The 24382-nt window shown below is 40.0% G+C and overlaps 1 protein-coding gene across 1 annotated transcript; it reads right to left on the minus strand.

Moving 5' to 3' along the window:
• Positions 1-208: 208 nt before the first annotated feature.
• On the minus strand, positions 209-21020 carry LOC130473600 (zinc finger protein ZFP2-like). The gene is made up of 6 exons (XM_056845162.1): positions 20922-21020; positions 18971-19019; positions 8767-8834; positions 8389-8515; positions 1748-2154; positions 209-1243 (listed from the first exon to the last, which is right to left on the minus strand). Exons 1-6 carry the CDS (start codon positions 21018-21020, stop codon positions 209-211), a joined length of 1785 nt encoding a protein of 594 aa, XP_056701140.1.
• Between the last annotated feature and the right edge of the window lie 3362 nt (positions 21021-24382).

Raw genomic sequence — 24382 nt, forward strand, 5'->3', positions numbered from 1 at the left:
TTGAACGCTGAGCAAAGCTCTTTCCACACTGCAAGCATTTATAAGGTTTCTCCCCAGTGTGGATAACCTGGTGTAATGTGAGCTGTGAATTTTGAGCAAAGTTCTTTCCACACTGCAAGCATTTATAAGTTTTCTCCCCAGTGTGGATACGGTGATGGACAGTAACCTTTGAACACTAAGCAAAGCTCTTTCCACACTGCAAGCTTTTCTAAGGTTTCTCCCCAGTGTGGATACGGTGATGGACAGTAAGGTCTGAACTCGAAGCAAAGCCCTTTCCACACTGCAAGCATTTATAAGGCTTCTCCCCAGAGTGGATACGCTGATGGACAGTAAGGTCTGAACTCGAAGCAAAGCCCTTTCCACACTGCAAGCATTTATAAGGTTTCTCCCCAGTGTGGATACGCTGATGGATAGTAAGTTTTGAACGCTCAGCAAAGCCCTTTCCACACTGCAAGCATTTATAAGGTTTCTCCCCAGTGTGGATACGCTGATGGACAGTAAGGTTTGAACTCGAAGCAAAGCCCTTTCCACACTGCAAGCATTTATACGGTTTCTCCCCAGAGTGGATACGGTGATGGACAGTAAGGTCTGAACTCGAAGCAAAGCCCTTTCCACACTGCAAGCATTTATAAGGTTTCTCCCCAGTGTGGATACGCTGATGGAGAGTAAGGTGTGAACTTCGAATAAAGCCCTTTCCACACTGCAAGCATTTATAAGGTTTCTCCCCAGTGTGGATACGGTGATGGGCAATAAGACATGAAGTCTGAGCAAAGCTCTTTCCACACTGCAAGCATTTATAAGGTTTCTCCCCAGTGTGGATACGGTAATGAATAGTAAGCTCTGAATTCGAAGCAAAGCCCTTTCCACACTGCAAGCATTTATAAGTTTTCTCCCCAGTGTGGATACGTTGATGGACAATAAGCTCTGAACTCGAAGCAAAGCTCTTTCCACACTGCAAAAATTTATAAGTTTTCTCCCCAGTGTGGATACGCTGATGGACAATAAGGTTTGAACTCGAAGCAAAGCCCTTTCCACACTGCAAGCATTTATAAGGTTTCTCCCCAGAGTGGATACGCTGATGGATAGTAAGTTTTGAACTCGAAGCAAAGCCCTTTGCACACTGCAAGCATTTATAAGGTTTCTCCCCAGTGTGGATACGCTGATGGACAATAAGATCAGAACTCTGAGCAAAGCCCTTTCCACACTGCAAGCATTTATAAGGTTTTTCCCCAGTGTGGAAACGCTGATGGACAATAAGCTGTGATCTCTGAGCAAAGCTTTTTCCACACTGCAAGCATTTATAAGGTTTCTCCCCAGTGTGGATAAGCTGATGGATAGTATGTTTTGAACGCTGAGCAAAGTTCTTTCCACACTGCAAGCTTTTATAAGGTTTCTCCCCAATGTGGATATGCTGATGGACAGTAAAACTTGAACTCGAAGCAAAGCCCTTTCCACACAGTAAACATTTATAAGGTTTCTCCCCAGTGTGGATACATTGATGGACAATAAGCTCTGAACTTGAAGCACAGCCCTTTCCACACTGCAAGCATTTATAAGGTTTCTCCCCAGTGTGGATACGCTGATGGACAGGAAGATATGAACTTTGAGCAAAGCTCTTTCCACACTGCAAGCATTTATAAGGTTTCTCCCCAGAGTGGATACGCTGATGGATTGTAAATATGGAATTATAAGCAAAACTCTTTCCACACTGCAAGCATTTATAAGGTTTCTCCCCAGTGTGGATAACCTGGTGGAATGTGAGCTGTGAATTTTGAGCAAAGGTCTTTCCACACTGCAAGCATTTATAAGGTTTCTCCCCAGTGTGGATACGCTGATGGATAGTAAGCTTTGAACGCCGAGCAAAGCTCTTTCCACACTGCAAGCATTTATATGTTTCCTCTCCATTGTGGATACGCTGGTGGCCAGGGAGGTCTCTCTTCCAAACAAAGCTGCTTCCACCCTTCAAGCACTTATCAGGCTTCTCCCCTGTGTGGATTCTCCACTGTGGATTAAACACCTGGGATTCAGCAGTCTGAGAAGCAGTACATTCCTTCCCCTTCTTCCGTTTTGTTCCAGCGTTTCTTTTCTGCTGCTTTTCAGCAAATATTAGGTGTTGTGGTTCACCCTTGGGCTTTTTCGGGGGAACATCAGCAGCTGCAATAAAGAGAAACGCCTGGTAAAACCTTCAAGCAAAAGCGGAATCAAGTAAAGAAGGCCATTAACTGCTCTCCATAACGACAGAACCGGGATCACTTAAAGGAAAGTCAAATCCTGCCCTCTGTGAATCAGACCTATGGACTTCCTCCATCGACCAAGAGATGTAAAACCCTTGGCAGCCTAATTCTTGCGTGGATTAGGGAAACTGATCCTTGCGCAGATCAGGACACATTTATTCTTGTCTTTTGATTCTGAAGAATTCTCACAGAGAAATATTATGCCACACAATCTGTCTCTCTGAAGACTGATTGTCTGGGAGATTTGTCTGTATAATGCTCCATCCTGTGATGGAGGCTCTTGTGTTCTAAGGATCATAAGAGAATGGACCTTGCCATATTTGAATAAGGTGACATATTTGTTCTAACAAGACTTATGTCTTCTCATAAGATCTGTCATATATACAGACTTCCTAGTTCTGATAGACAAGATGTAAATGCAGCTTCTCTAAGAAGCCTATTACCAGAGCATATTTCAGGGGTTTCTCTACACAAGGTGAGAGCACTGAATATACTCTGCAGTCAGTTCTACGACTGAGGTCTGACACAGAACTGTCTGGCATACATGAACATGCTTTACAGCCAACAATGGCTTAACACATAGAATTACTCTATTTGGAATACATATAATTGGAATACATGGATGGAGATCCATGAAGCCTTAAGCTGTTAAACTGAAATATACTCAGTACTCTCTAGAAATTGGCACTGCCAGAGAGACTGTAGAATGGAGTTAACACTCTACACATAATGTTAAAGCTACACATAGCTTCAAATACTGATTAATCATAGTATGGTTAAACCATTAGAATGGCTCTTAGCTATACAACAATGCTTATATCAAATGCATGCTTAGAGCATGGCTTACATATAGTCTTTTCTATTCTGAAGCTCATCTTCAGACCCATAGATCTTAAACATGTAAAGACGTTGTGGTTTCATAAACTTCAGTCACAAATAGACTGCTGAGAGAGCTACAGAATCAGCTCTAACATGAAACTGTGAAACCAGAGAGATCTCTTCTATTCCTACTAAAAGTATTGAAAGAATAGAATGATGCTTAGAGAATACCTTAAGGAAATCTAACTATTCTAAATGAACTTATAGATCCTTACAGAAACTCTACAATGACATAACTGGGTTAAGTACTAGAATACTTATTCAATGCAATAATCATTTTATAAGATTTCTGTAAACAGTATAATTTCCAGAATGAAATATATACTTGAGAAACTCTCATATAGAATCATAAAGATTGATGATATTGCTATTGATGCTTGCACATATATTTGTTCCTGTTGAACTAACTAATATAGTTTTTATTTCTGTAATTATTTACATATATTTTATGTGAAATAAATACTATTTTTATTCAAATATTGTTTTCATACATTTACTGGAACTATTCAATAAAAAGACTTGCTTTTTAAAAGTAGGTAAAGTTGCTCAGTCCTGCTTACTCAATGATTGGCTGAATAAGATACCTTCACTTCTCAGTAAGTGAAACATTCTAAGAGCCTATCATTTGAACAGCACGACCCGCTTCAGTAGCCCAGTGGAACCTCCATGTTTAGAGGCAGTCGCTCTCTGAAGAGGGATGCTTTGGAGCTGCTCCTCTTTTTGTGAGACTTCCAGGGACTCTAGTTGACCTCCGTATGAAACAGGACGCTGGACTAGGGGGACCTCTAGCAAATCTCTTTCTATATTCAAACGCAGAACTGACTGCATTCACTGGACAGCCAGTTTGGAGCACAGCTTTTCACCTGACTATGGCGACCCAGTCTCAGCCCCAAACATGTCAAGCTCACCGTACTCCCCACCCTCCGAAAGGTTCAGCCTCTCAAGCCCTGTGTTCTGTGGACATGCCTAGCGAGCTGAGGTAAGTGGGGACTTGAGACTGGGCATTTCCAGTGGTGCCCCTCGTCTGGGGAATGTCCCCCCACCCTTGAAACTTGCCTGGAGCTGACCTACAGAGGGGAAAACATGTCTTTCCAACTAGGCGTTAACTTGGGGGTTTATCTTTTTAGCTGTTTCAGGGTCTTCTTTAAACTTGAGGAGTGTTTCTCAGGAGGTTTCTGAGGCAACTTTGTGGCTTTTTTGCACTTTTCTTGTGTCCCTGGATTTTTAAACTGATCATTTAGGCAGTATTCAGATTTTATGCTCTTGTTTTGAGCTAACTTGAGCAGCTCTGTGAAGAGGCAGCATATAAATAAATGTGTATTAAAGCTGAGCACTCAGTAAACATTTCCCGCCAATCTTAGGTACAAACCAGCCAGCATTTTGTTCCTGTTTTAACTTCTCTTTCACACTTGAGGAAGCTTTCCTGGCCATGCTCAGGCTGTCGCCTCGTGAGGAATCCCTCCTTTCTCCAGCTGGTGAAATTAAGCCCAAGAGAAGTTTATCCACTCCCACCACACAAGTCAGCAGATACCTGCTGATCCCTCGGGTTCTTCTGCGTCTTGGACAAGTGGATCTCCTGCCTCGTCCACTGGGGATATGGAATCAGGTTGGAGAAGCAGAAGTCCTTCTTTGGGGGAAAGAAAGAGACCAGTGACTTCCAGACATTCCAACTCTAAGAAAGATTCAGTCCTTTAAACCAGACTCGAGTGCAGACAGAGCCCCCCTTTCCCTCCATCTTAGAACGGGAAAACCGCAGCTGCCCAAACGAATTCCAGAGAAGCCTCAGAGGGAGGAATTCAGCCAGTGAAGCTCATCAGGACACAGAGCCAAACTTCACCTGCTGAAATCCGGGTTTTCTTTAATTTGTTACCTCAGGGCTCCACCACCTCACTTGACTGACTGTGAGCCATGCATAGGCCTATTCAGTATGTTGCCATGTCAACAATGCTATAGTAAGAATATTGTAGCAAGAAACAGCAGTGACGCCGAAGCTGCTTTGGTTGCTTAATCCTGACTGCTCCAGAGGTTGAAATATAGCAAGATTTTCTGCTCTCCTATTATTAAATTAATATTGGAGACATGTAAATATGAGTGCAGAAAGGTAGGAAAGTCCGATCTCTCCAAGTCTTTGTGTAGACCAAGAGGTTCTCAGAAGAGACCTGGTTTCGTATGTCTATCTACTTACTTAAATGCTCTTCTATATATTGTGAATCAGATTCTTTTAACTAAATCAGACTTCTTTAACTATTATATTTTAAGTTTTGGATTTTAAGGAACAGATATCTCCGCATTTATTGAAAGTCATGAATTTATGTTTACAAAATGGTTCTATCCCACAAACTTGGAAACAAGCAAATATAGCACTAATGCCAAAAGTGGATACAGATTTATTGGAAGTTAAGAACTATAGGCCTATCTCGTTATTAAACAATGATTATAAACTATTTGTTGATATCTTAGCCACAAGGCTCAAAAAGGTATTAAATGATTATATACATGAAGATCAAACTGGTTTTCTACCTGATAGAATGATTAGCCAAAATGTTAGAATGGTGATAGATTTATTAGAATATTCAGAGTACACTCCAACCCCAATGGCTATGATCCTTCTAGATGCAGAGAAAGCTTTTGATAATGTAAACTGGAAATTTATGAAAAAAATATTGGAATATATGGGGTTGGGTACTGGTTTTAATACAGCTGGTTTTAAGAATACTGGTTTTAATACAGAGAGTATATATGTTCAACAAACAGCTAGACTTATGATTAACGGATTATTATCACCACAATTACAAATCCAAAAGGGCACCAGACAAGGGTGCCCTCTTTCACCTTTACTGTTTATTTTAGTTTTAGAAGTATTATTGATTAAGTTTAGACTAGATGATAATATTGTAGGTATAAAAATTGGGAGAAATCATTATAAGGTAAAAGCATATGCAGACGACTTAGTGTGTGTTCTGACTAACCCTAATTGCCAAATGGAAAGATGGAATAATATCGTGGAGGTCTATGGAAAGCTTGCAGGATTTAAAATAAATAGGAGTAAAAAGAAGATTTTGGTAAAGAATATGACTATCACAACAAGCAGATTTAATTAGTAAAACAGGGTTCACTATTGACTCTAAAGTTAGATATTTAGGAATATGGTTAACTTCAAACAATCTTCATTTATTTCAGAATAATTATGTAAAAATTTGGCAACAAATTGTTAAGGATTTTAAGCATTGGAAGAAGATTCCGTTATCATTATGGGGACGGATCTCAGTAATTAAAATGATGGTATTACCGAAAATGCTTTTTTTATTTCAGAATTTGCCTATTATAAAAGGAGTAAAGATTTTCTGGAAGAAGGAAATTTTGAATTTTTTATGGGGAAAAGATAGGCATAGATAGCTTATAATAATTTAATTGAATTAAAAGAAACCGGAGTTCTGGGTCTGCCAGATTTAAGAATGTATTATGAAGCGGCTTGCTTTGGTTGGATAAGAAATTGGATATTATTCGAGAATCCTAGATTACTAGAATTGGAAGGTTTTAATATAAGATTTGGTTGGCATGCATATTTGTGGTATGATAAAGATTTCAATTCTCATATTATTAGGAATCGTTTGCTACAAATTTGGAAAAGATATAAAAGATGTTGGGAAGTTAAAACACCAGGATGGATTAATCCTATAGAAGCATAAATGAAAAGGGGAATGCAGCTTAATTTGGATATAGGTAACTATAGGGATATTATTGAGGATTCTTAAAATAAGAGAAGAACTCACGATTGGAGATTGGTTTATATACTATAAATTAAAGGATATATTTAATAAAGACAAATTATTAGGGTTTAATAGAAACAAATCCAAATTGGAAGTATTATTAAACATGGGAAACAAAGGTCAAATAACAAGGATGTATATATTTATAATTGAAACACATTTAGAGCAAGAGAGGATCAAACCAGTTATGATAAAATGGATGAGAGATTAGGGATATCATATTAATCTTGAGGTTTGGGAAAGATTGTGGAAAATTGAATTTAAATTTACAATTACTAATAAATAAGAGAGAATTTGTATAAGATGTTCTATAGGTGGTATATTACACCAGTGATGATAAGTAAACTTAAAACGGGAAATTCTGATTTATGTTGGAAATGTGGATTGGAAAAGGGAACTTTTATGCATGCCTGGTGGGTTTGTAAAAAAATTAAAAATTTTTGGAGAAAAGTAGTAAAGGAGACAAACAATTTGATTAACACCAAAGTAAATATGGAACCAGCTTTTTGTTTATTAAGAATTCCTAGAGATAATATGAATAAGAATGATAGAGTCATATGTCAATATAGTTTCGCTGCAGCTAGGATAATTATTGCTAAATCCTGGAAGTCAGTAAATAGACCTCAAATTAAGGACTGGAGGGGAAAACTATGGCTATATATGCGGATGGCTAAATTAACAGATTCCCTACTTGGGAAGGATGTGGAAGAATTTAAAATTATGTGGTTAAAAGCTTTCGCATATTGGGATAAGCTGCCAAAAATGAATTTTATTGATATAGTGAACAAGTTGTAGATACACTTTGGTAATATAAATTATTGTTAAAATAATCTATTAATAAACTGTTTAGACCACGGTCACACAGCCCGGATAACCTACAAGAACCAATGAACTCTGACCGTGAAAGCCTTCGACAATGTTTACACACTTCTCCGGATGTTCAACACAGTGGTGGGAGGGATTAAGGGAACATTGGTGGAGGGAGGTGGGAACAAAATGGGTAAGATGATGGTAATAAGAATGTAATGATTGTATTTTGTATCTTTTTAAATTCTTTTAATAGATATATCATTCTTATTATGTAGTTCTCTATATTGTTATACTTTTTTCTTTTGTATTTGTTGTTGTTTGTATTTTTTTCCTTTTTGTTTAAAAATTTAATAAACATTTATATAAAAAAGACTAGTGTATAGAACTTGCTTGCATTCTTGTATACACTTTTAAGACTTTACAATACATGCATATACACATCTTATATTGAAGTTATACAATAAAAGGGCTTACTTCTGTAAGTAATTTAAGATGTGTCCTGCTTATTAGGTGATTATCTGAATAAGGTAACATACCACTTCTTAGAAAGGGGTCAATTCTAAGAACATAATCACTGAAAGGCACTGACCTACTTCAGGGCTAGCCTTGGCCATTCAGGTCAGAGCTGAGGTCCTTCTTTGAAGGAATGGTTTCTGCTTTCAGCATCTATCAATCAAGGGAAATGAGCGCCTTACCCAGGGAGGCCACATTCTGATAATTCTCCGCCATGACTTCCTTGTGAAGCCTTTTTTGATCTGGATCCAGCAGGCCCCACTCCTCCTCAGAGAAATGAATGGATACCTCCTGAAAGGTCACCAGACCCTGAAAAGATAAAGAAGAAACTCCTTTGCCTTCACAGATAATCTAACAGCTCTTCCCCTTCGTAGGGTCATTCCAAAAGGACAATAATTAATGTTTGATGTCAGGGTTCACACTTTCATCAGACGTTTTCATTTTCTATTCAGTGAGCAGCACAGATAGCAGCCGAGGGAAAGAGAAAGAGGGAGATTCTCCCCGGCCTAGGGAGGGTGTGGGGAGACACCCAAGGGCCCGATCCACAGTTTCACACTTACCCGATCTGGCTGTACAGAAGCCGCTTTTCCTCCATCATGATTCTCCATCATAGGTTTGATGGCATCACCTGGAAAGATAAGAAGGTCAACAGAAGGCGTTCTATACTTTCCAAGTACTTTGTGTTATACTTTCTTGGCAGGGGAACTCAATTCTCCTACTCTCTTGGCTCGTGATCACAATTGTCCCTGCATACTCATTTCGCACACCCTTTTTGTCTCCAACCTTTTGCCAGACCTTGTCTTCGTCCTGTTATCATATACAAAACTACTGTTTGTCTGACAGGTCAGAATTCATAGAATTTAGAATGAAGAACTCTGCAACGCAAGAAACAGGAAGTGGTAATGAAGGGCAGAAAAGCAGCTACCAAATCCCAGAATCTCCTTGCGTGTGGCCAGACTATTAGCTCATACGGGAAAAGGCACTTCACCTTTGGTGAAGGACCAGCCATTAGCCACTTGACGATACTGAGAAGACACAGCGGCACGTACCCCCGGTGCGCTATCTTTATTCTATCTGCATGCCTTCTTTGACGTTTCATCCACAGTATACAATCCTAGCCTAAATGCTTTAATTAGCCTCACGAGGAATCTATGCTGTCCAATTCAAAGATTCTTATCCAATCTAATACTGTTATCTTATCTTGTAATACACTCCTTACTGATTGTGTTTCTTTTTATCATACGTATATTCTGCCTTAAGTACCAGTTAGAAAGTCAGAGCAGAAAAAAATAGTGTTAGTATTATTAACAATTCATTTATTATTGTTTACTATTACATTTTTATCCCGCTCTTTCCCCACCAAAATAAGGCTCACGGTGGCTTACAACATGTAAATAAAAACATCCGTATATAAATGTACGCACTAATTCCAATATAGAATTAAATAATATGAATAAAAACACAATACAATAACAAACCTGGCTGATGATGGACCCTTATATCATATTCCACCCCATAAAAATTATTAAACTACCATTTTTTTAACAACAAAACGGGGGTCGAAATAAACCACACAAAATGGACAATAAAGCCTGGATAAGAATGATGTGATAGGGTGAGTGATGTGGAGGCCAGCGAAATAAAGTCAGGGTGCGTTCAGGAAGCGGTCCCAACTAATGGCCTGCCCTGGTATAGAACCGTCAGTGTCCTCAACCATAAGCCTGGCGGAACATCTCTGTCCTGCAAGCCCCGTGAAACTGAGCCACGTCTCTCAAGTTTAGGATCTCCCTAGACAGAGAGTTCCACCAGGTACAGGCAGCCACCAAAAAGGCCCTGGCTTAGGACAGTCAAAAGATCTTTGGGCCAGGGTCCACTAGGAGATTATCTCCCGACAAGCATAACACCCTCTAAAGAGTATATTGTGAGGCTTCCGGTTCCTGTGCCGATCGCCGTGGCAGCTCAAGACTAGAGCTCCGGGCTCTAAAGCGGAGTGGGGGGAGGTTCCCCCCCCCCGGAACAACGACGCGGCTCCCCTGGAAGGAGAGGGGAAGCTGAATAGGTTGCCGGCTCGCGCCCCGACCAAGGTGCGCCCGCTGCCTCAAAATCGGCAGTGAGCGCCAGGAGGGGAAAGCGGATGAGTCAGCACCATTAGATCTGCAGGAGCCCGGGTGGCGGAGGAAACGGCACGGAGCAAAGTAAAAAGGTTTTTTTTCTTCTAATGATTAACATTTGCTAACAACTAACTCACGGAGGTGTCTAATCTGTTATCTAAACAAGGAGAAGCATTTCGGAATCTGTTTTCTACACTCGCTAACCCTAACAAAGTGAAACTTGGCTTTTTGCCAAAGTGTTGCGCATTTAAAATTCCAGCTGTGCCACTTCAGACCTGAGAAGCATCTGACCAGGACTGAAAGCAAGTGAAACATTGGCAATGGAGCATTGAAGGAATATAAATGCTATATCCTCTCCAGAATTGATTCTTGACTTTTGATTTTTTCTGCTTGAAACTGAATGTTGTTTTGAAATAAAAGACGTTTAAACAAATATAGCTGAACTAATGTTTTAAGCAATAATTCTCACCCCCCCCCCCTCACCCTCCCTGGATTACAATAGCAGCCACCTCAAGTTTTTTACATGGAAAACAAAGAAGACAAAGTCAAAAAAGACACAGAAAAACATCCTAAAGTATTAATAAAAGAGACCAAACAGCTTCAGATTCAACAATCACTACAATTTAAAAGAAGAGCTTCTGTCACCAGTCCTGCTCTTTCACCAGCTTCTTCTCCTGGAACAGAGACATCAATAACAGTAAAGATGACTAAAAAACCTGATGCCACTCTTAACTCTCTACAAGAACTGCTGACTAAAACACTCCAAGAGGTGACATCAGTTAAACAAGAGGTGACAGAAGTTAAACAGGAAATGGTCTCAATGAAGCAGGAAATGGAATCTGTTAAGCAAGGCCTAAACCAAAATGCAGTGGCTATTACTACACTTCAAGAATCCATCTCATCTTTAGCAGTAAAACAGGATAAGCTTGATGCAAAAGTTCAAAAGCAAGCAAAGGATAACAAAGAAACCAGAAAGAGGGTTGATGCTCTTGAATTGTCAATGGAAGCCTCCCAGGAACGTGAGCAATTGCGAGATGACAGTACTGCAATGTTGGAGTTGAAGATAAAGGAAAGTTGGATTCGTCTACGTGGTTTAAAAGAAAAACAGGAAGGTACAAACCTGAGAAATTATTTGAAAATATTGTTGGCTGATTTTTTACAGGAAGATGATGCTGTGGTGGAAGGTATGATAATTACAGCCTACAGAATGAACTCTGCTTATGCTACAAAAAATAAAGTTCCAAGAGATTGTTTGATTCAGCTTTTTTCCAGAAGTCATCGTGACCTAATTTTGAATAAACATTTTAACAACCCACTAACAATTGATGGGAATCCGGTGAGATTGATGAAAGAAATCCCTGGAAGACTGCTGAGGAAAAGAAAACTTTTTGCAGAGTTTGTGGAAAGACTGAAATACAATGGAATACAACATAGATGGGAATACCCCCAGGGGGTTTCTTTTATCTTCAAGGCTAAAAGAGTTAAGATCACAGATACTGTCAAAGTAGAACAATTCTTGCGAAGATATGAAGGGGAGCTACGCAAACCACCAGGCCAAACTTCAAGAGAACATGATGGAAAGGATCGTGCTGAAGAAGAAAAGGCAGAAGAAGCAACTGGGGGGGCATCATCCTCAGATGAGTGAGGAGTGGGGAGATGGCTGAACAAAGGGGGGGAAAAAGGGGGGAAGAGGGGAGGGCGAGAAAAGGATAATGGAAGTCTTTAAGAGAAAAAGAGAAATAACTATGGAAATTTGAGTAGGAGCTTATATTAATAATAAAAATGCTACAAATTGTATCTTGGAATGTTAATGGTTTGAACTCTCCAATTAAGAGGAAAAAATTGTTTTACCATCTACAAAAGTCCAAAGCTAATATTTTTTGTTTACAGGAGACACATATATTACCAAAGGATATTCACAGGTTGGAGCAAACAAAAATGGGCAAATTATTCACTGCGTGTAATGAAATGAAAAAAATCAATGGTATTGCTATGTATGTCCCTTCAGTATTAGAACCTAAACTTTTATATAAAGATGTAGATGGGAGGATTTTAATTGTGGAAATTGTAATGGGATTTCAGAAAATAATATTAGTGGGTATTTATGCAACTAACATAAATCAGAAATTATTTTATTCTAATCTAGCGTCGATATTAGCAGAATACGCTAATGGGAAAATGATTTGGATGGGAGATTTTAATGGGGTAATGGTACCAAGATTGGATAGATCTACAAAGAAAAAAAAGAGTAAATATGAGGGTAAACTTCCAAGTATTTTTAATTATATAACAGATCAATGGGAAATGTTTGATATATGGAGATTAATGAACGGTAATAAAAAAGGGTATACTTTTTATTCATCAAGACATTGTTCCCATTCAAGAATAGATATGTTTTGGTTATCTAAAGATATTACAAGTTTATCTGAGGCTCCTGAAATTTTACCTAAGGTGTTTTCTGATCATAATGCGCTAATGTTAAGGATTAATATAGGTACAAAAAAAAATAAATCTTGGGTGGTAAATGAATATTTACTTAAAAATAAGAAAATTGTGGATAAATTGAAAATAGATATACAAAACTATTTTTTAGAAAATATTGATAAAGGGACATCGGATGATATTGTATGGGACGCAGGTAAAGCAGTACTAAGGGGTTTATTGATACAACAAAATTCGAGATGGTATAGAGAGAGAGAAGGTAAAAAGAAGAAATTGTTAGAACAGATTAAACAAGAAGAGAATCTATTGAGAAAAGTACAAACTAAATTGCTTAAACAGGAATATAGAGATAAGATTAAAAATTTGCAATATCAATATGAATTTTTAATAAATGCGGAAATAGAAAAAAAATTATGTATAATAGGCAGAAATTTTTTGAACATGCAAATAAACCAGGTAAACTATTAGCTTGGCAACTTAAGCATAAAGAAAAGAATTTACCTATAATAAGAATAAAGAGAGATGGTAAGGTTACAATGGATAAATGTAAAATTGTAGAAACTTTTGTGTACTATTACTCAAATTTATATAGACAAGGAGAGGTTTCAGAAAAAGAAATAGAGACATATTTGAACCAATTAGAATGGACAGGAATTTCACAAGAACATAAAGAATTATTGGACGCTAATATAACCTTGGAGGAATTAAAAGCAGTAATAGGTAAAAGTTGAATAAAGCACCAGGAGCAGATGGTTTTACAACATTTTATTATAAAGTTTTTATGGAACAAATCTCTCCACATCTTTTAAAAGTGATGAATAACTGTTTGCAGAATGGATCTATTCCAAATACCTGGAAACATGCAAATATAGTGTTAATTCCTAAACCAAACACAGACTTATTAGATGTTAAAAATTATAGACCAATCTCATTATTGAATAATGATTATAAATTTTTTGTAGCGATTCTGGCAAATAGATTGAAAAAAATACTGAGTCAGATTATTCATAAGGATCAAGCAGGCTTCCTTCCCGGAAGGCTGATCAGCCAAAATGTTAGAGTAGTAATAGATCTTTTAGAATGTGCGGAATTTAGCACTATACCTTTAGCAATGATATTTTTGGACGCAGAAAAAGCATTTGATAATGTAAATTGGAAGTTTATGAAAAAAGTATTAGAATATATGGATTTTGGAAAGAAATTCCAACTAGCTATTGAAAAGATCTATACTTACCAATCTGCTAGATTGTTGATAAATGGGAATATAACATCACAATTTGAAATACAAAAGGGCACCAGACAAGGTTGCCCTTTATCACCATTATTGTTTATAATAACGTTAGAAGTTTTATTGAAAAAGATTAGAAATAATGTAAATATTATAGGTTATAAGGTTGGGAGAAATCACTTTAAGCTTAAAGCATATGCAGATGATTTAGTTTGTTTTTTAACTAACCCTATTAGTCAGATTGCAGAATGGAAAAAAACGGTGGAGGTTTATGGAAAACTTGCAGGATTTAAAATTAATAAAAACAAAACAAAAATATTGGTTAAAAATATGACACTCTTGCAGCAACAAGAATTATCAAAAAATACTGGTTTTACTATAGAACAAAAAATAAAGTATCTGGGTATTTGGTTAGCTTCAAATAATTTTAATTTATTCAAAAATAATTATATAAAAACATGGCATCAAATTAATACAGACTTGAAAAACTGGCAAAGAATACCTTTATCACTATGGGGTAGAATTTCAGCTGTTAAAATGATGGTTTTACCCAAAATGCTTTTTTTATTTCAAAATTTACCAATAATTAAGGGGGTTAAAATATTTAAGGTATGGAAAAAAGATATTTTAAACTTCTTGTGGAACAAAGGAAAACATAGAATAGCTTACAAAAATTTGATTCAACTAAGAGATGTAGGTGGATTAGGCTTACCAGATTTAAAAACGTATTATGAAGCAGCATGCTTTGTATGGTTGAAATCTTGGATAATGTTAGAGGATACTGAATTATTAGAATTGGAAGGTTATAATTTACGTTTTGGATGGCATGCTTATTTATGGTATGAGAAAGAAAAAGTAAATAAAGATTTTAATATTCATTTTGTTAGAGCTGGTTTGTTTAAAGTGTGGAAAAAGTATAGAAAGATATTAGAAAATAAAACTCCTGGATGGCTCAATCCAGTGGAAGCTTTTATGAGAAGAGGAACTCAGCTGAATTTAGAAATGGATATATATAGAAATATTATTAACTGGAAAGAAGGGATATGGATTCTAAAAAGTAGAGAAGAACTGGATATAAAGGATTGGTTTCTATACTACAAAATAAGAGATATATTTAATAAAGATAACCAAATTGGATTCAATAGAAATAAATCAGAATTAGAGAAAATATTAATAAAAGGAAATAAAGGACTGATAGGTAGAATGTATAAATTGTTAATGGAAATTAATTTGGAACAAGAAAGGGTTAAACCAATTATGATTAAATGGATGAAGGAGCTAGGTTTTAACATAGATTTGGAACTATGGGGAAAATTATGGAAAAAAGAATTTAAATTTACAATAACCAATGAAATTAGAGAAAATCTATATAAAATGTTTTACAGATGGCATATAACACCAGTGATGATTTCTAAAATAAACAGAGAAGACAGGGGTCTGTGCTGGAAATGTGGTAAGGAAAGAGGAACATATATGCATGTATGGTGGTTTTGTAAAAAAATAAAAAAATTCTGGAAGAAAGTTTTGAAGGAAACGAATAATTTGATTAATGGTAGTGTGAAAAGAAAACCATTATTTTGCTTATTGGGAATACCACCAAAAAATATCAATGATGAAGACAGAATTGTCTGCCAGTATAGCTTTGCTGCTGCAAGAATTGTGATAGCTAAAGTTTGGAAGCAAGTGAATAAACCCTCAATTAATATCTGGAGAGAGAAGATATGGATATATATGAGGATGGCCAAATTAACAGATTTCCTACATGGGAAAGATATGGAAAAGTTTAAACAAACTTGGTCAAAGGCCGCCTCATATTGGGATAAGATGGCAAAAATGGATTTTATGGTTATAATTAACGAGTTGTAGAAACTAGAGTAATTTTATACCTTTGTATTTTTAATAGTAAAATCTGATTAGACACCTGCTGCGGAAGTCAGGTGAAGGGTCACTCTTAATGGTGGGTGGTGGGGGAAGGGGTATCTTTTTCTTTTCTTTTTTTAATATAAGAACTTTGATATTTGAGATTGTAATAAATGAGATATATGGATACTCCTCCAAGTTTGTATTATGTATTTTGTAATTTTTGTTACTTATTTTTTTTTGTTATTGTTGTTACATGTATTGTTTTTTTGTTTGATATTTTTTTATTGTTAAAAAAATCTTAATAAAAATTTATAAAAAAAAAAAAGAGTATATTGTGAGAGGTGGTTCCTCAAATATGGAGGGGGGGTTTCAGGCTGGTTAGGGCTTTAAAAGTAAGCACCAGCACCTTGAATTTGATCCGGTATACAATCTGGAGCCAATGCAGCGGTTGGAGCACCACTCGTATGTATGCTTTCCACGGGGTCCCTGTAAGGACCCATCGAGCTGCATTTTATTGTTATTGAGAATACTAACAGAATATCATATTCACTAAGAATGAGGAGACCAGGGATGTCATACTGCCAAACATGGGTATTTACAGAATGATCCAAGATCATTATACCCGGTCTGATACAACATAGCTTTAAAACCACAGACTTTCGGTAGAGACGCTGATCTGAGCGCCACGTTTCTCGGGAGCTCCCGAGGGACCCAAGAAACGTTGAAATCTGGGGTGCAATCCTGCACCCCCTACCTGGATCCTAAGCAGTGGATTGGGAGCAGGAATACCCCTGCAGCCTTCAAGAGCGGTTTGACCCCCATTTTTTCTGAGAGTAACTTCGGAAGACTCTCGGGAATATTGGGTGTGGTCCCGCCGGCACCAAGGGGAAATACAACGCTGCAAACGTTTCCTTGGCATCATGCTCAGATCTCCTCTATCTACTACCATCTAAGCAATTATACTGAAGCAAGAATACCTACTCTTCTAAAATCTGAGTAAGTTACAAGAACTCTTTCGTTTTACCTGGATTTGGAAGTTTTGAAGGATCGTTAAATACATCTATTAAATCCGCGCCTCCCCACCTGATGTGTAATTGACTCTTTGAAAACAAGAAAATATCAGATAAATCGGCAGGAACCCTATCAATCTGATCAGTGGGTAGACATAGCAAACACGATTTTTTGAAAGACGCTACAACTACCAATCAGATACTTTGATGCAGAAAGGGGAGGGAGGAAGAGATATCCCTCCCCCCATCTAAGCAGTGACGTCTTTCTGACCTGAGTGTTTAACATCATCGCGAGAGTTCTGTTGGGTCGTGAGACCGGAAGTGTGGCTCCCTTGTGTAACTGGAAAATATTTCCCAAGTTCCTGGATAAGAGGAGGTAATGGAAGGTCCACGACCCTGTAACCTTTTGTGTATATCCTGTTTCCTGCAGTTTCCGTGCTACAGCGTCCTTAACTCGGTGGTATTCTAATACTAAAGGACTTCCCCCATTACAAGAATCCTACCAAACCATTTACAAACTTCTTTTTTTTGTATATTTGTCTGGACTCTTCCAACTAAGTTTTAATAGAATTTTTGAAAGCAGCAACCATGGAACGTGCGATCAAACAGATGGATCAACTACTTGCTATGATAAACACTCAATATCAATCTATCAACCAAAAATTGGACATCATATTAGACGAAATTAAAGATATAAAAAACCAAGCTACTACAATGAAGCCAGATGTGGAAACAGTGGATTTTCTAACTGAGAAGACGGCTGAAGAACAGAAAAATCCTACAAAGGAAGTGGAGAGCCAAGATAAGCAACCAGAGGTTCTATACCTTAAGAAGAAATTGTAACAGATCATCTGGCTACAATGGATCTCAATGTGAGAGACTTTGATTTTTGCCTTTACAATCTGCCTGAAGAACTCTTTAACACTTGCTTGGAGGACTTGAAGGATGAAAAGGCTGAAGTCACTGGCATCTCTCTTTATGACTTGGGGATGGAAGAAACCACAATGCAAATTAACCATGAGAACCCTATGTCTGCAGAGGGAATTTTACCAACAATCTCCAAGGTTGCTCTTCGGCGATTAGTGTCAAGGAGGAAAAGCGGAAGATGCTGGAAATTCCGGACAAAGGGACTGGTTAAAAGAGTTAGATCTTCTGGAAGAATAAAGGAACTGGTCAAAAGGCTTGGTTTTGGTGAAAATGGTACAACTTATTACGCTGATATGTTAGAAAGATAACTTACAATTAATAGGTATTCGGGAGACATGGCGGATTTACAGAGAAATGGTTTTTTAAAGGAGGTGATTAATGTTACCTATTATTCTAATCCATTTATTATTATGATTTATTAATTCTTTTTTGTTAGTACCAATTACTTTTTAATGAATATATTCAATGCTTTTTAAAAAAAATTGTATGTGATTTAGTTTAGTGAATAAAATTAAAAATATTAGGCTTGGAATTGTTAATACTAAAGAGTACACAGGTTTATCAATGGAGGGAGGAAGATGTAGGGGAAGTCTCTTTTTTTGTTTTTCTTTTTTAAATTTATATTAGATATATTTCAATAACACTGTATTTTTTGTAAGAATATTAGTAAATGTAGAAATGTATATGTTTATCTGTCTTAGAAAAATAATAAAAATTGTTTGTTTGTTTTTTTAAAACATAGCTTTAAAATCACTGACTGCCACCTTCCACCACCATCCTTCTCCGGTTTATCAACTCTAGATGCACCTCGCCCTGTTGATAACAGCGTAGCAAAAAGCCCTTCACTTAAACGTATTGGAAATTACTAAGGGATAAGAGCTCGTGAAAACCTTTGAGTTTCTATCTCTTTCTATTGGCCCATTGAACCATTTCCCCAATTTTTGACATTAACCATCCATCATTTGAGTTTGGAGGCATCTTTGTCCTCAAATCCCTTACTGTAGTTGTCCAATTATCCTGCGGTGATTTTAAATCGATTCTAGGTTTCTCCTTCCTCAAGCAAAATTTCTAAACTGAAAGGATGGAGTGGAGTATCTTTCCTGCGCAAGAGCAGGGGGCATCAGAGAAGCCCCCCTACTCCCAAGGAGGCCATCCATTGGGCATGAATCCCTTTTGATCATACCTGGAAAGATTGCTCCGTGGTAACGCTCCTGCGCCATCCTCTCCTGCACCTAAAAAAGAAGTGGGGATCCATGAAAGGCGAGGCTGGTGAGAAAAGGAAGAGGAAAACAAAAAAAGGGGGAAGGGCTTCCAAAAAGTTGGGGCAACCTGTGTCGATTTCGAGGGGATCTTGGATATTACAATATGCTCCCCACACTACCTAGATCAGGGGCGTCAAACATGCAGCCCCTGGGCCGGATCGGGCCCCTGGAGGTCTTTTCTCTGGCCTGCAGAGCCAAGGCAACTAGTCCCCCTTTCCCCCCAACCCCGACCTTTTCTGGGCTTCCTGGGGCCAAATCCGGCCCCGCACGACAGCCGGAAGCCTCCCTCCTCCCTTCCCTGCCATGCAGGGGGGCTGGATCCAGGCCCCATGTGCCAGCCTGAAGCCCCTTTCCTCCCTTCCTGGCACGCACGTGCTGGATCCGGCCCTGAGTGTCCAGCCTGAAGCCTTCCCCCTCAAGCACAGCCAAGATCCTTCCCCTCCCTTTGTCTTTCTGTCCTTCTTTCATTCTTTTTTCTTTCTCTCTTCTTTCTCTCTCCCTCTTTCTGTCTCTTTATCACTCTTTCTTTTATTTCTCCCTCTTTTTCTGTCTCTCTCTTTTTTCTCTCTTTCTCTCCCTCTTTCTTTTCTGTCTCTCTCCCACCGTCCCTCCCTTTCCTTCTTTCCATCCATCTTTCCCTCCCTCCCCCTTCCTTTTCTCTCCCTCCCTTTTCTCTCTCCCTTTCTCATTTCCTCCCTCCCTTTCCTTTCTTCCTTCTTTCCTTCCCTCCCCCTTGCTTCTTTCTCTCCCTCCCTTCTTTCTCTCTCTCTGCCTTTCTTTATTCCTCTCCCTCCCTCTCCCCCTCCCTCCCTCTCTCCTTCGCCTCTATCTGTTTCACTCTTTCTGTCTTTCTGTCTCTCTCTTTCTCCCTCTTTATTTCTCTCCACTCTCTCTTTCTCCGTCTTTCTGGACTGGGAGAGAGCTGCAGGCTCCCCAGACAAGACAGCCAGTCCTTCCCCTAGTGCAGATGTGGGCTGCTGAGCCCACTGCAGGTTCGCCAGCCCCTTGGTTTAAAATTTTTAACAGAATTAATGGCAGGGACTAAAGATACAAACTCCATAGAAGACATATTGTCGAAGGCTTTCACGGTCAGAGTTCATTGGTTCTTGTAGGTTATCTGGGCTGTGTAACCGTGGTCTTGGTATTTTTTTCCTGATGTTTCGCCAGCAGCTGTGGCAGGCATCTTCAGAGGAGTAACACTCCTCTGTTACTCCTCTGAAGATGCCTGCCACAGCTGCTGGCGAAACGTCAGGAAAGAAAATACCAAGACCACGGTTACACAGCCCGGATAACCTACAAGAACCAATTCATAGAAGACACTTTCAAAGTCAATTAATTATATTGTTTTTACTTTATTTTTTACTTAAAATACAAACATACTTTACAAAATAACAATAAGTCTGTTAAATAAAAAAAATACTGTAAGAATGTTATTGTTATAAACCTGTTTGCGTTTTAAGTAAAAAACAATACCATTAATTGACTTTGCCTGTGTCTTTTGTAAAGTTTGTATCTCCAGTATCTGGTATTACATATGGTATTAATTTATTTATGCGCACATGGCCCGGCCCAACCAAGTGACATCGATGTTATATCCGGCACACCTAACCAATGCATTCGACACCCCTGACCGAGATAACTTCTCACCTGCTGGTCCCGATTCTTGTCCTCTGCCTGGCTCAGGAGGAAGCCTTCTGCCAGGGCCACTGCCTGAGAACTGGTCTCTGGCCCACATTCCCTGACCCAGCTCTCCATCTCTGGGGGCAGGACGGCCAGGAACTGCTCCAGGATCACCAGGTCCAGCATCTCCTTCTTGCTGTGCCTTTCCGGCTCCAGCCAATGACTGCACAGACGGTGGAGTCGGCTGCAGACCTCTCGGGGCCCCTCGGCCTCCTGATACTGAAACTGCCTGAACTGCTGACGCTGCACATCTGGAGGGAGGACATCATTGTCTCCCAGGCTCTTCTGCATGGTTCCTTTGCACTGTTCCCTTCTTGTCCCAGCCTCGGTGGCATCAGGCCCTTTTCTTGATTCAGGAAAAGCTGAGTCCGGTTCTCTCCTCATCCTCCCTCCCGCTCCAATGAGCCTCCACCTGGACTAACACGTCACCTTCCTCCACTGACAGATTCTTCTATAAAGACAAGAGTTGGATCTGTGACCTCCTGAGAAGCCAAGACTGATTTTTGTGTTGAGCTCAGTGTGAGCTGTGGCTCAGTGGTAGAGCATCTGCTTGGCATGCAGAAGGTCTCAGGTTCAATCCTCTGCATCTCCAGTTAAAGGGACGAGGCTGGTAGGTGATGTGAAAGACCCCTGCCTGAGACCCTGGAGAGCCACTGCAAGTCAGAGTAGACAGTACTGACTTTGATGGAACAAGGGTCTGATTCAGTGTAAGGCAGCTTCACACACACACACACACACACACACACACACACACACGTGACATCTGCATCTGAAGAAGTGAGCTCGGATTCACGAAAGCTCATACTAGAATCAAGGGTGTTAGTCTTCTGAACTCTTGTTTAATTTTGCTACGATAGACAAACACTGAAATGAGTGCAAAATTAGCAGAAGGGAGCAAGTAGTGCAGTGGTTAGAATGCCAGATTAGGTCTGGAAGTCACAGGTTCGAATCCCCACTCTGCCACAAAAGCTACCTGGGTGTCCTTGAGCCAGTCACACACTCGCAGTCTTACATACCTTACAGGGTTTCTTGTGAGGAGAAAGTGGAAAAGGGGACAATGTGGAAGGCAACTGTAAGTCCCCAGTGGGGAGAAAAGTGGGGCACAGCAGAATGGAAAGGGGAACTGTCCAAAACAAAACAAACAAAAACCCCCACGTTTGCTCTGCCAGAAAAGCAAGAGGAAAACCTGCCGGCAAGGAGCGATTATTGCTTCTCTGTGGAGTCGTTGGGTGGGGGGGATTTTGCAGGCGTCTTTGCAGCACCCCCAAATGCCTCCCGCCCCCACCCCGGGGTCTCTTCCACTCTCACAACCAGGAAAGGATGTTGCAAAGGAAATCTTCTCTTATTGCTCACCAGTTCTTTGAAAAAGTCCCCCGCCGCTTTCCTCCCTCCTCCTCCTCCTCTTCTTCTTCCTCCCGAGGCCCAACGGAGCCAGAGGGAAATCAGGTCCCAGGTCAGCTGGTCTTGTTTGTTGTTGATGCCGCTCTAGGAATGGAGACTCCGTCCCTTTAACCCTTCGACTGATTCTCCCCAGAAGGCAAAACGGGCCTCCTCCTCCTCCTCCTCCCCTCCGCCCTTTCAATGCTGCATCCGAGGGCAAAGGCTTTCCAAGGGGCGGGGCGGGGCCAGAGCAATTGCTATGACGTCATAGGGAGGGACCAGTGACAGTACAGGGAGGGGCTTCCTTTCCCACTGTCTCTGGCAGCAGGGCCGTGGGGGGTTGAGGGAGGGGCTGCCCAGAAATTTGGGGGGCTTCAACTAAATGCTCTTCGGACAGCTGAAATGCAACTTTAACTTTTAATGAACAAAGCAAACTGTTTCTTTATTTACATTTTAAAAATTACAGTACAATCAACGATTCTCTAATCGTCTACAAGCATCCTCTCCTGCCCTATTACACCTATCCTTCCCAATTTTCCTTCACCTCCCCACCCCAATAGTTGGCATGTGTTGGTCTACTTAGTGGTAAACCTAGACAGATTGCATCACCTAGGTACAACCTACTCCTTAAGATGTAGCAATTCAAAATACCCTGTCCTTAAATGACACATAAGACATAAGAAAGGCCCTGCTGGATCAAACCAAGGCCCATCAAGTCCAGCAGTCTGTTCACACGGTGGCCAACCAGGTGCCTCTGGGAAGCCCACAAACAAGACAACTGCAGCAGCATTACCCTGCCTGTGTCCCACAGCACCTAATACGACCGGCATGCTCCTCTGGTACTGGAGAGAATAGGTATGCATCATGACCAGTAGCCATGAATAGCCCTCTCCTTCATGAACATGTCCACTCCCCTTTGAAAGCCTTCCAAGTTGGCAGCCATCACCCCATCTTGGGGCAGGGAGTTCCACAATTGAACTATGCGTTGTGTGAACAAATACTTCCTTTTATCTGTTTTGAATCTCTCACCCTCCAGCTTCAGCAGATGACCCTGCATTCTAGTATTATAGGAGAGAAAGGCTTCTCCCTGTTGACTCTCTCCATACCATTGATAATTTTATAGACCTCTATCATGTCTCGCCTTAACTTCCTTCTTTCCAAGATAAACAGCCCTAAGCATTTTAACCACTCCTCATAGGGCAGTTGCTCTAGCCCCCTGATCATTTTGGTTGCTCTTTTCTGCACCTTCTCAAGCTCTGCAATATCCTTTTTTAGGTGTGATGAGCAGAACGGTACACAGCATTCCAAGTGTGGTCTCACCATAGATTTGTACAAGGGCAGTATGATATCAGCATTATACATAGTATAATTATACATATGTATAATACATAGTATACTTATACATCAAGAATGATTATACATTCTCTATGTATGATTATGGCCAGCATGGAATTTTCCCTTTTTACAGCAACTGTACACTGGGTTGACATCTTCATCGAGCGATCCACTACCACCCCAAGATCCCTTTCTTGGTCTGTCTTGGCTTGCTTGCGCAACGCCATCCCCACCGGGAAGCCCAGCCAACTGTGGCGCTTCTGTGAGGCCCACGATGAGCTGCTGAAGCTCTTCTGCCCCAAGGATCAGGCGCCCATCTGCGTCATGAGCCCGGACCTGCCCCAGCATCATAGACACGACTTCTTGCCTGCCCTGAACGCCATGCAGGTGGCTCAGGTTGGAGACGGAGAGGGGATGGGCAGCGATGGGTGTGGGAGAGGTTGGCTCCTTGCTGAGCTACAACTAGGCCATGAGTCTCTTGGAATTTAAAGCCAAAAGCCGCTGTAATGCATTTATTTTAGGCCCGTATAAACAGTATGCAAAGTTCCCAGGGCCTCAGAATTCTTCATCAGCCTCCATATTAAAAAAAAAAAAAAAAACTAGGAGAGGACAGGAGGGGGGGATACTGCAGCCGTTGATCTTCAAGCTTCTGCTTGGCACCCTGTATAAAACAGGCAGATGAGAGGGAGGGCATCTTGGCCATCTTCTGGTCACTGGGGTGTGGGGGTGGAGGTAGTTGTGAATTTCCTGCATTGTGCAGGGAGTTGGACTTGATGACCCTGGTGGTCCCTCCAACTCTATGATTCTAAAACGCCACTGGTACCTGCATTTTCTGCGAAGAGAAATGCAGCATTCTGCGCTGCACAACGAAATTAAGAACATAAGCTCCACCTAGTGGCCCTTCTAGTCCAGCATCCTGTTTCGTTCAGTGTCCAATC

The sequence above is a fragment of the Euleptes europaea genome, chromosome 1 (assembly GCF_029931775.1).
Source record: "Euleptes europaea isolate rEulEur1 chromosome 1, rEulEur1.hap1, whole genome shotgun sequence".
Classification (NCBI taxonomy): domain Eukaryota; kingdom Metazoa; phylum Chordata; class Lepidosauria; order Squamata; family Sphaerodactylidae; genus Euleptes; species Euleptes europaea.